Genomic DNA, 13,759 nt, shown 5'->3' on the forward strand with positions numbered 1-13,759 from the left:
ACAGCCTTTACACACAAGCTGGTTCATAACCCTTGGAGTTGAAGGTGTTTAACTTTTAAGTAGCATATTACTAAAGCCAAACAAAATTAAAAAATCAGGTTGATTTTACTACAGCATTTCCTTAGAGATGATAAAGTAGGAAAATACAAAGGCTTGACCACAGACAAAGATGGCAGCCCTGAAGAATTACCTGTAATTTGTGGTAAAGGCTAAGTGTTCAATTTGATCTGAATGGTGGCTGCCTTTGAAATACACTTGATACTTGAACAATACAAGTTTCAGCTGTGTGGGGCCATTTACACGTGGACTTTAAGTAGGCTGCATGCCCAACACCGAGCCCAATGCAGGGCTTGAACTCACAGCCCTGAGATCAAGCTGAGTAGAGATCAAGAGTTGGAACCTCAACCAACTGAGCCACCCAGGCACTCTGACATGTGGACTTTTTTAGAATTACAGTACTATAAATGTATTTTCTCTTCCTTATGATCTTAAGATTTTTACTATAAAAATACAGTATATAATACATAGAACATATAAAATATGTGTTAATTGACTGCTTATGTTATCAGTAAGGCTTCTGATCAGCTGTAGGCTATTAGAAAAGTAGTTACACATGGATTTTTGGCTGCACTGGGGAGGGGTTGGTGCCCCTAACCCCTGCTTTATTCAAGGTCAAGTGCAATTTATTTGTTGTTTTACTATATACTTCATGACAGCTCTTTTAAAATAAACTAAAAGTCTGTTAAAATAACATCACAAGTGTGCACACACACGCACACGCACACACATTTTGCTGTGTCTCTTGGAAATCCAACAGCTCAGAGTGGGGCTCCATAGGTTACTTAGTAAGACTTTGGGAATAAAGCCAAGCAACTCCCATTTTGGTGGGTGGCTAAACTCAACAGGAAGCACTTATGTGACATGGAGGTTAAAGCTCATATGACAAACCTGGTCTGTGGAGCCTTGACAAATCCGGACACCGCCTAACAGAAATGTAACCAGTCATTTCTCCAGACTAGATTCCACTGTGAAAAAGACCACATTTAATACAAAATAAATGTGCTAATCCAGGGGCAGCACATTAACTTTATATGAATTATAAAATGACAGAATTAGGTAAAGGTCTATGTCACTAGGCATTTGTCTCAAATGGATTTTCAAGCTTTAACACGTACCTATTTTTAGCTTAGGAGAAGAATTCTTCCTCATGCCAACAAAATCTTCTATTAACCACACCGAAACTCCTTAAATGAACACCTCTGAAAGCTGGTAACAAGTCAAGGATCAAGGCACAATCATTAATATGCAAGCGGCTAAAACCATTGAGGATTTTGTTCATTTTAGCATTTCACAGGACTCCCAAGCGTGAACCTCTTTACCAAAATCCCTCAGGAAGATGTCTTCCCTGAGGAACTGGTATACTCTTACAGACAGAGCTAGCGACGGGAAACTTGTTTCCCTCCTAGCCATGATTTCCAGGAAGTTCAAAAGTCAAATTTCACACTTGGTAACAGCAACATGTTCACCTTTCATTTTCACTGATCTTGTGTTTCTTCCTTTCTGTTCATAGTTACTGCTGTTGTATTTGTCTTATTTTGGTATAGGGTGCTTCAACTGTTTTTGGGAAATGGGCTAGGTATAAATACATTTCAAATACAGACCAAGCAAATATCGTAAGCAAATACTGTAATTACTTTTAGAACACCTTAATAAAAAAGCAGTATTTCAGAGTCACCTTAATACACACCTATATTTGACACTAGCAGGCCTGAGCTCCTTAAGTTCCCAATTCCCTGATTTTACCAAGAACAGATCTATTTCCTGAGTGCAACCCTAGTTATCTTCATCAGTCCCCACTCTGGGGAGGCAGGGCCCCAAGGCTAAGGGATTAGGAGTTGTATGTGCTTAGCTCTGTAACCCTACATAAGTCATTAACATCTGATTACCTCAGTTTCCTCCTTCATAACAAGAGGACAACTAATTCTCAGCCTCCATGACAAAACTCATTATGATTAGGTAAATGCGGAACTGCTCTTAGAAGTAACAGTGCGGTATTACTATCATACACATTAGAAGCCTAATGAGCTTAAAAACGTTATACTCACGGTAAAAATTTTTCATTCCAAATTCACAGTTTCTTTGGCAACAACACGAAAGGGCATAGAAGTTATATAAACACTCAGCGACGCAGATACCAAATAATGAAAAAAAAAAGCATTTCTATACATAAAACATTATTTATACCTGTTTTCAGTTTTTACATTAATATATATGTAAACATCCCATTATCCAAAAATAGAAAAAAACAAAACAAAAGCAAAAAAACAAATTAAACAGCTGGTGAGTTTTCAAGTGTCTTTGCTGACTGATCCAAAACACCAAACACCATAATTCAATAATTCAATGATAAAGGAAAACCAAAGTGAACCAAACTGGTAAGAGAGCTATTAAGTATCAATATATAGCAAAATCACAATTAACCAGAATGCTCCAACTTCTTGGTTAATTGGCTATTTACAAGAGAACTCCTCTTGTTTTAACAGTTAGTTCAGAAAAATCTTTCCACACTGAACCACTTCACTCTCCTGGCTCAAAAGTACAAAATGCCAAACAGTTTTATTTTGATGAGTCAGGATCATGTGGTATATCTTGGGGCAGCTCTCAGAATATATATAATTTCTCTGCAGTTTTGTTAGAGGCAGAAAACTGAAGTGAACTGGAGTTTCCGGTTTTAAATAAATCCCTGACATTACAAGCTTATTGTCTTCCTTTTGCCTCATTCTCCTAAAAAGGGAGTGCAGCAAAAAGTTCTAGCTAGCAAGATTTTACAGTTAGTTGCAGGCATGCCTACATATACAGGTTCAAACAAACATGGTAGTTCAACGACTTTACCCCTCCGGACTATTTCTTCTGCTTAATAAATATGCCCAGTAACATGAGTTATATGTAATGGGTCCACTGTTTTCTGGATATCAAATTTTAAATTCATATTCCTTATGTATTCCTTGTTTGGAATCTTTTCTCTAAAAACAAAAGAAAATCATTAATGAAGGTAACTTGCAAAACCAGTAGAGATGTAGATTTTTGCTAATGGAATCAAATTGTGCTTCCTATATTATTAATTCATAACCTCTTGAACAATCTTTATAATGTTATGAAAAAACAAACGAGTTCTCTAAGAAATTAGGTGCAGAACTCCTCAAAGCCATAAAATAATAAGAGTTGCTGGGAGAAGTTACCTTCTGATTCTCTTAGAACAAGTTCAGTGTTCCGGACCCACACCGTTGGTAGCACACAGGAGGATTTTAGGTGGTATACAACACAGAGCTAAATAATGCAGAATCACAGTGAGAATGTCATTCCCTTTACAATTCTCTTTCATTCTTCTCATAATCCCACAGAGAGAGCCCCATTTTGGTGCTGGGTAACATCTCTCTCACTGCAACACACAGCAGGCTTCTTGGATTCAACACCTTAGCAGACATTAGTATCTAGTTAGAATTTAATAACATTTCTTGTTTTAATTTTATTTTGTTGTTACCCTTTATTCATGGTAAATTGATGCCGGTTTTCCTCTTGGAATAGAGATTAGTTTGTTTTTACAATATTTTAAAATTTAAAGATAGTATTAAGAAATAATACTTATATATAATACTTAAGTGATTGAAGTTTGGGAAACAATGGTTATAATTTAACAAACCACATTTTTAAAAAGTGATTTCAAAAGAAACTACAAACATGGTCTAGAAAGGAAACATAGGTTACTGTGTTTTCAGTACTTGTGATGTTCGAAAGATGCGCTTATAACAGCTTTCTCATACATCAAGTGATTTCCAGAGTTTAGATTCAGGCAAAAATATAAGACGAAAAGAACCAATTCCACACCATCCTAGACTTCATAAACTCATGGTACCTTAAATGTGCAAATAATCTGATATTTAGCAAGTTGTTTTAAATATAAACTTTGTGGCATCTTTTTATTTGGGCTATACTCATGCCTCATAAAGGCGAACCCAGGTCATAGAGTTCCCACTCGGTCCTCAGAGCATGTACCACATACATTTTTGATTGAACTCTTCAGAAGGATTCAGGACTGCTGGCCAAGTCTTCCAATGGCATCTGACTGTTCTTCCACTGTCATGGCCCTGGAGAGAGAAGTCTCTTCCTCTGAATAATAATCTCACGGCTAATATGAAGTTTGCCTAACAGGTACTATATGCTCCCAGGCATGCCATGCTGACTTGAAACAAAAAGGATAGCTGGAGAAAAAGAAAGCAGAGCTTCTTGATTGTGGTGAACAGTTTCTTCATCACAGTGGCAGTTAAATATACTCCCTCCTTTTTCCCCAGAAGCCAAGGCAGTATGTCTGAAGGATGGTGTCAGACATCATAATCAGGAGCTTTGCCCTGGGCTTGCCTTAGCCAGATCTGTAGTGTAACAAACGCTCCCACGGTCACGTGAAAGAAAAGCTGCCAGAGGTTGCGCAGTTCATAGAGATACATGTTGCACAGACAGATTAAACCAAAAGTCAAAAAAGATTTGACATTCCGCCAGCCGGTGTAGTAGACAAGTAAATAACACTGTTCAAAATATAAAATGAAAGATGATTAGGGTTACAAGAAAAGAAACAGATGCTTCTACTATAAAATATTAACAGGCCAGAGAGTAAAATATGAGGGGATTTTTCATCTACAGATAAGATAATGTAACATCTTTAAGACATTCGCTGTGAAAGCTGTACAGCTTGAAAAGAAAACAGATTTTTCCTTTTATGTTTTTCATTTGTCAAAAGATACAACATTTTATATCACATGTAAAATGGAGTTACAAGTGGATAACTCCCTTGCAAACAGCCTGAACACATTCCTCAAGGGGACAGGCAACTCTGAAGCATTCTCAAGGTCTAAGGGGATTCCATCTCTCATGGTCATCCCAGAAAAGTACAAAAAACTGAACCAACCAAACTATAGCAAAATGGACTCTTATATAACCTGAATCTGCATATTAATGAAATCAACAAATACTTACTGATCCCCCATTAAGTGCAAGGAACTAAGCAAGGTAGAGGATCTGAGTGAACGTTTGAGCTAGAATTCATTCAACAGATGCTTATTGAGGTCCTGCTACAAGTTAGGCATTGTTCTCTAGTTTCAAGTAACCAAATGAAGCCCTTGCTCACATGGAGCTTACATTCTAGTGTAGAAAGAAAGATTATATATATATATATAAGAGATTAGATAGAGGATATAAAATATCAAATAGTTATGCCTTAAAATAAAAGACTGAAAAGGGGACAGAGCATATGATGATTGCTATTTTCGAAAATATAGTAAAGAAACTACTCTCCCAACCCCCAAATCCAGGTATTCACCTTTTCCTGCTTTATTTTTCTCCACAATGTAACTATAAACACACTTTAAAAATATGCTTGTTTTGTTTGTTATCTATATTCATGAGAGGAGAGATTTTTGATTGTCTTGTTCACTCATTTATCTCCAGTGCCCAGAACAGTGCCTGGCACATAGTAATTGCTCAATAAAAATCTGACTGAATAAACTGTTTTCTAGACGAGATCTAAAATTCACAATCTGTTAAATATAGAATCATATGTGATTACAAAGTCTTAACAAAGAAGCACAGGTCTTTGTGTGAAATTGTATCCAGGCTTCAGTATAGGAAGGGCTTTAAGGTGTTTGCAACAATGCACAAAGAATATGGAAATGTTCTGTTAAATCTGTTCTTACACAAATCAGGACTTTGCGTTACTTAAAAAGAAGACGGATATCCAAGCAAAATGAACTGGAAGCATTATTTTATTTCAGTGATTTGCATTGTGTAAAAAATGTTGGAAAAATAATTTTTCCTTTTGAAATAATTTTAGTCTTAGAGAAGAGTTGTAAAAACAGTAAGTCCTTGTATAGCCTTCATTCAGCCTGTTCCCTTTAATGGTATCCTCTTGCATAACCACAGTACAGTGATCAAACCAGAAAATTAACACTGATAAAATACTGTAGACTAATCTATAGACTTTATTGGAATTTTGCCAGTTGTCCCACTAGGGCCCTTTTTCTGGTCCAATTCAATCCAGTATTCCCTACTGCATTCAGCTGTCCTATCTCTTCAAATCTGTTATAGCTCTTCAAGTCTTTGTTTTTCATAACCTTGACAATCTAAAGAGTATCAATTATTTTGTAGAAAGTTATTTTGTAGAATGTCCCTTAATTTTATTTTGCCTGATATTGTCTCAAGACTGAACTGAGGATACGTAGTTTGGGCAAGAATACCACAGAGGTGATGTGCAATGTATCTTATAATTGGTGATGTTAATTTTGACCTCTTGGTAAGATGGGGTCTAACAGGTTTCTCCACTGTGAAGTTAGTATCTTCCCCTTTGTAATTAATAAGTATATTGTGGGAAGAGAAATATAGACATTCCCAGGTGAAAGACTAAGAGAATTTGGCACTTAAAGAGGCACCCGAAAAGAATGACTTAAGGAAGTTCTCAAAGCAGAAAGGAAACACTAAAAGAAAAAACCCTGGAACACTGGGAAAGCAAAAAGCACCATCAGCAAAAATATAGATAAATGTAATAGGTTCTCCCTCTCCTCCTGAGATTTCTAAATTAGGTTTGATGGCCGAAGTAAAAATTAATAACACGGTCTGATGTGGTTCTAAATGTATGTAGAGGAAATATTCAAGACAAATTATAAATAGGGGACAAAGAGACATAAAAGGAGATACAATTTCTGTGTTTCACTTGAACTAGTAAAATGACAACACCAAAAAACTGCTAAGTATGTGTAATGTAATACCTAGAGCAACCATTTACAAGCTATGCAAAGAGATAAACTCAAAACCACTACAGATAAATAAAAATGGAGTTCTACAAAAACATTCACATAACCCACAGGAAGGCAGGAAAAAGCAAACAGAAAAATGAAAAACAGAAAACAAAAAATAAGATGGCAAACTTAAGCCCTAATATATCAATAATTATATTAAATGTAATGGCCTAAATACAATTAAAAAAACAGAGATTTGCAGAGCAGATTTAGAAACAGTTTTTAATCTGTCTACCAGACACTCACTTCAAATAATGTAGGCAAGATGAAAGTAAAAAGATGGAGAAGGATATATTATATGCAAACATTGATCAAAAGAAAGCATGAATGGCTGTATTACTATCAGATAAATATAAAATTATTTCAAAAAAGGGCTAGAGCGGGATATATCATCATATATTATATATATTTTTATATTATATAATGATATAACATATAATGATAAATGGATCAATCCACCAAGAAGGCAACAATACTAAATGTGTATGAACCAAACAACAGAGCTACAAAATAGGCAAAGCAAAAACTGATAGAACTGAAATGAGAAATACACCAATCCACAATTATAACTTAAAACTTCAATACTTCTCTCTCAACTGACAGAACTAGATAGAAAATCAACAAGGATACAGAAAAGCTGAATACCATCAACCATCATGATCTACCTGAGAACTATAAAGCATTTACTTAGTTATAGTAGAAAACACATTCTGTTTAAGTGCCCATGGGACATATACCAAGACAGACCATATTCTGAGCCATAGAACAAATTTCAACAAATTTAAAAGAACAGAAGTCACACAGAGTGTTTTCCAACCACAGTGGAATCAAACTAGAAATAAATAATAGAAAAAAACTGAAAAATCTTCAAACTCTTGGAAGCAAAACAAAAGCAAGACAAAATTCTAAATAATCCATAGGTCAAAGAGGAAGCCACAAGGAAAAAATATTTAAAATACATTGAATTAAATGAAAATAAAAATGCAATGTATCAGCCAAATTATGGAAGAACCCAAATATCCATTGACTGATGAATGGATAAAGAAAATGTGGTGTATACATACAATGGAATAATACTCAGCCATAAAAAAGAATGAAATAAGTCAGAAAGAAACAAATGCCATTTGAGTTCACTCATATATGGAATTAAAAAAAAAAAGAAACAGATGAACACAGGGAGGGAAAAGAGAAAAGCTAACCAGGAGAAAGACTCTTACTATACAGGACAAACTGCAGGTTCTGGAGGGGAAGTGGGTGGGAGGATGTGTTAAACAGGTGATGGGTATTAAAGAGGGTACTTGTGATGAGCACTGAGTGCTGTAAGTGATTAAATCACTAGATTCTACACCTGAAACTAATATTACACTCTGTTAACTGGAATTTAATAAAAACTTGAAAAAAATAAAAATAAAAATTTAAAAAAAAACAAAAAAATGGAAAAAAGGCAACATATCAAAATTTATGAAACACAGATAATAAAGTGCTCAAAGAGGGAAAGTTATAACACTAAATGTACATATTGCAAAAGAGAAAATTCTCAAATCAATTATTTAAGCTCCCATCTCAAGAACCTAGACAAAGAGCCAAGTAAACCAAAGCAAGCTTGAAGGAGGAAGTAATAAAAGAGAAGAAATCAATAAAATCGAATATTGGAAAAAAACAACAAAACAAAGAGCAGGTTCTTTGAAAAGATCAATGAAATTAACAAGACTGCTAGAGAAAAAGATCCAAATTACCAACATGAGGAATGAAAAAGAGAATATCACTACAGATCCTACAGACACCAAAAGGATAGTACGGAAATACTATGACCAACTCTACACACATAAATTTGAGAAGATGAAATAGACCACTTCCTCATAAAATACAAACTATCATAATTCATCTAAAAATAATTTGAATAACCCTGTAAGTACTAAGAAAATGGAACTTAATACAGATTATATAGCCACAGTAATCAAAACTATGTGGTACTGGCACAGAGACTGACACAAAGATCAATGAAACAGAATACTAAGCACAGAAGCAGGTTCACACAAATATGCCTGACTGATGATGTTTCACAAAGATGCAAAAGCAATTCAGTGGAGGAAAAAGATAGCTTTTTCAACAAATGGAGCAACTGGCCATTCATCCACAAGCAAAAAAATCCCCATAACTAAAAACACACAAAAAAACCTTGCAATCTAATCATCTAAGTCTCATATTTTATATAATCTTATACCAAATTTAATTAATAATGGATCATGAACTTAAATGTAAAATATAACACTATGAAACTTTCACAAGAAAAGAAAGGAGAAAATCTTCAGAGTCTAGGGGTAGGCAAAGAGTTCTTGAATCGATGGAATTATAATAGTGAGTGGTGACAGACGGTAGCTACACGGCATAGCATGTAAACTTGTTCAACCTCTATGGTGTACACCTGAAACTAATGTAACACTACCCGTCAACTTCTACTTCAGTGAAAAGAAAAAAAAAAAAATTCTTAGACCTGAAACCTCAAGCATTTTCCATAAAGGAAAAAACTGATAAAATGAACTTTAGCAAAATTAAAAACTTTTGCTCTGCAAAAGATCTGGCTAAGAGGATGAAAAGACAAGGTACAGACTGGGATAAGATACTTGCAAATAACATTTCTGACATGGGACTAATGTCTAGAATATACAAAGAACTCTCAAACTGGACAGTAAAAAACAAACAACCCAATTAGAAAAGAGGCAAAAGACATGAAAAGACATTTTACCCAAGAAGACACACAGATAACAAATAAGTGCAAGAAACCATGTTCAACATCATTAGCCACCAGGGTAAATGCAAGTTAAAATCAATACGAGGGATCACTACACACCGACCAGAATAGCAGTGATAACAACAAATGCTGGAAAGGATGCAGAGAAATGGGAGCATTCACACACTGCTGGAGGGTATGCCACTCCGGAAAACAGTTTGTCTGTCTCAATAAAACTAAGCATGCAACTACTATAAGACCTAGCAACTGCACTCCGCTGCATTTATCTCAGAGAAATGAGTCTTCATCTTCACACAGAAACCTATAAATGAATGCCCATAGCAGATTTATAATAGCCCCAAATTGGAAACAGTCCAGATGTCCTTCAATGGATGAATGATTAAAATAAACTGTGATGCCACCACACCATACCATTCAGCAACAAAAAGGAACAAAACATTGATATATGCAACAACCTGGAAAAATCTCCAAAGAATTATGAGTAAAAAAAATAACAATCACAAAAGGTTACAACCTATATGGTTCCCTTTATAGAACACTGCTTAAAATGAGAAAATTATAGAAATGGAGAACACATTAGTGGTTGCCAGAGATTAAGAGGCCGGAGGGAAGTGGATGTGGCTATAAAAGGGCAACCTAAGGGGTCTCTGTGATGATAAGAATATTCTACATCTTCACTGTGCTGACACGCACATCCTGGTTGTGATAATGTATTATAGTTGTATACGCTGGTACTACTAGGGGAAGCCAGGTAAAGATTATATATCTCTCTTACAACAATTATAATGATCTCAAAATAAAAAGTTGAATAAGGAAACCAACTTTATACTCAACGTATTTGTCTGCAACTTACTGTATAAACAACTAACATACACACTATGCGCATACACATACAAAAAGAGAGTGAGACAGAAGTGCTGCAAAATGTTATAAAGTGGTGGCTCTAAGTGTACCAGTCTTTCAACTTTTCTGGAAGTCTGAAAGTTTTCAAGGTAAAGCACTGAGGGGGAAAAAAGAACAGTCTCTAGTTTCTAGGTCCTTTGATATACTATTTCAAATGTTCCATAGCAAGATGACTCCTATCTTGTTGAGCTCTGTGCATCCAGAAGTCCCCAGAGCCTGGTAGCCATTCAGGTCTGATCTCACGACGATTAAAAAAATCCTGACACCAGCAGATGGAGCATGTTATATGGTAACAGGTAATCACATGTTTCACTCTGGAAAAAACCAGCATTATTATCACTCTGCTCAGCATATGTGGAAAGCCTGCAGCTTCCTGTCTGTCAGTGAGAAGAAAATTGGCTTTCTGCTTTTCTTTTTTAAAGCATGAATTTGTTTAATTTCTCTCCAGTAAAAGAACAGCTGAGCAACAGTGCTCCCCTTAGAACTCTTTTCAGCTATTTTGAGGAATGTGGCAGAGGTGCGCCTCTACGAGCAACACCACTGCTTGGGAGGCCCAAGACTGGAGTTCGAGTCACTAACCGGCTATAGGAACATCTGGGCCTCACTGAAAAATGGCAATGGTAACTTTAGTGTGGGACGTTCTGTGAGGACTTAATGGTACAAGGAATGTAAAGGGCTTATTGGCACACATAAGAGCTCAATACACTTTGTTATTATTAGTATTTAAAATTATTTCATTAAGGCAAAACAGCCAAAAGTACATTTTACAAGAATTACTCATGAAATTATTTTAAAGTTAACATTTACCTCACATTATTTTAGAATATGAAATAATGCATATAAAGATTATAAAATTGTAATTTTATAGCATAAAAAATTATACAAATATAGAATTTTGCTTATAGACAGCCTAAGATAGTGGAATGAATACAATATTTAAAATCAGAAGACCTAGACTTAAGTCCTGACTCCAGCACTCACTGGCCATGTGATTTCCAGATAGGACTCAAACTGCCTCAAATTTCTCATCTTCAAAAATGAGATAATATCGTCTGTGTGATAGCAGAGATTAAAGTTTTAAAAAATCTACCCAAGAATATTTCATAAAATTAAAGCACTTGTGACATTAACAAATGCAAGTTTTCACATTTCCTGCATGAAATGTCGTTCATTATAATTAAATCTGTCAAACTAGATAGAAAATTTCTAAATACAAGTAATTCAGAAAAATTTGAGGAGTTTAAAAAGAGGACCACCTGAAACTAAAAAAATATTTTTAATAAACGTTTACTTTTTTGTTGAGCGAGAGAAAGGGGGACAGAGGATCTGAAATAAGCTCTGTGCTGACAGCAGCAAGCCCAATGCAGGGCTCGAACTCACGAACTGAGAGATCATGACCTGAGCCAAAGTCAGATGCTCAACTCACTGAGCCACTCAGGTGCCCCTGAAACTAAAATTTTTAATCCATCTTTACATAAAGTCAAATGCATATATTCAAAGTATTTCACTAGAGACTTCTACTGAGTTTTAGGTAGCCTTATATTTTCAGTCCCAAAGCGAAGCTTTCTAACATTTTTTCTATGTAAGCCAGAGAAATGTGTCACTTATAAAAGTTAGGTCAAAAGGTCTTGCTTGCTCTACCGTGTTTCAGCAAAGACACTCCCAAGTTTGGGTAACTGGCATGGCTACCCCTCCTTTCCCTACGAATCTGTGCTTCCTCTCTTAGAATGCGAGTACCCATCTCCGTATTACCAGCTGCAAAAACTCCGTGCTCCTTAAGTCTCATATCTATCCTGTCTTCAAGTCCTAGGAGTCTTCCGCCTCAATGTCCTTCCCTCATCCCCCATTCCTACCAGCATTACCAGAATTTACACTCTCATTGCCTTCTGCCTGAACTAATGGAATCAACTTCCAACTAATTTCCTTTCTTCCAATTTCTCCGCTCTGGCAATCCACCCTATTCCTCACTACTGAATTAAATATCCTAAAATCCTGCTTTTGTTGTTCCCTGTTCAAAGACTTTCCCAAAAGTACAAAATTCTCATGCTGAAGTATAAGCAGAGCCCTGAAGCTGAGTAATAAATCACCCAAAAAAAAATCTAGAAGTAGCCTTTATCACCACAGGCAGATGACATGGTACCACAGAAACCAGGCACAGGAGGGAGTTAACATTAAGTTCACTGGGATCTAACTACATTCAAAATGGAGATGTAGGTCACAAAGCTAACAGGTTCAAACTAAAAGAGAGGCAAAGAATTCAGACATTATTTTTATTTATTTAAAGTGCACAAGCAATTATTATAATTGATACTGAAACAAACAATAACAGGAAAGTGTTTCTTAAACATTGAAGAGACCCTACCTGGTAAAGGCAGGCTGCTGTTCCAAGGAAAAATGCAACAATGTAATTAAAATCTTCACCATCACTCTGCAAAAACAAAATTAAAAATTACTTTTTTTGGTGGAAGTCCATTTCCAAGAGTAATCTATCAGGATAGGCTACAACCATGTTTGTGCACAAATGGTCGAATTTTTTCCAAAGAGTTATACAAAAATTTTCAAGAGTCCTAAAAGTCCCAAGGAATGTGAGATACAGAAAGACTACCAGTGTTCCTCTATGTCTTGGTCCATCAATTTCATCTTACCCATGGGAAAGGTGAAATGAAATGGAATCATTCATGCCAAGGGGTTTTTTAAATGGAGCCGGAGCCCATTAAGGAGATGACCAGATAAAACCACGAACTTTGAGCTGGGCCAAACTACAAATATTCTTAGGCCTCTGCCCAAACACCTGCAATTTGCTATAGTGAGAGACTTTGCTTAGAGAGAGACCTAGCAATCAATTATATTCAGACAAGATTAGTTTTCTGCTGCCTACACCAGACAAAATAATTTGTAAACAACAACAAAGAAACCCATTCCTTTTCGTCTTGTTTAAACCCTGGATTTTTGTACCCTAAAGGAACACAATATGAGTTGCTACCCAAATCTGTGCTCCCCAAGTTGCACTTCTGAGATCCTAAACAAATGCTTTTATTTCAGCTCTGCCTCTTTTCTCAATCAACCTGAGAAAAGATAAAAGCCAATGGGAAAGTTTCCACATAAGGTAAAAAGCCTCTCTTCTCTCTACTGAAAAAAACATATAAAAATGTACAACACCCCAGTGGCCTATAAAGTCAGTCCTGCTCACTTGGATCACTACTTGACTCAAATAAATATTGACAAACTTAACTATCTAGTAAGCATATCACTGAATCATCCA

General features: G+C 35.7%; 1 protein-coding gene across 3 annotated transcripts in view; it reads right to left on the reverse strand.

Moving 5' to 3' along the window:
• Positions 1-551: 551 nt before the first annotated feature.
• SEC22A (SEC22 homolog A, vesicle trafficking protein) overlaps positions 552-13,759 on the reverse strand; it is a 78,172-nt gene continuing 64,964 nt past the window's right edge. For all 3 annotated transcript variants that reach the window (XM_030328748.1, XM_030328749.1, XM_030328750.1), the window contains 2 exons: positions 12,860-12,925; positions 552-4,580 (listed from right to left, as the gene is read on the reverse strand). In XM_030328748.1, the coding sequence (XP_030184608.1) occupies positions 4,380-4,580; positions 12,860-12,925 (267 nt within the window). In that variant the 3' untranslated portion in view covers positions 552-4,379. The remainder of the gene's footprint in view (positions 4,581-12,859; positions 12,926-13,759) is intronic.

The sequence above is a fragment of the Lynx canadensis genome, chromosome C2, assembly GCF_007474595.2.
Source record: "Lynx canadensis isolate LIC74 chromosome C2, mLynCan4.pri.v2, whole genome shotgun sequence".
In the NCBI taxonomy this organism is placed as follows: domain Eukaryota; kingdom Metazoa; phylum Chordata; class Mammalia; order Carnivora; family Felidae; genus Lynx; species Lynx canadensis.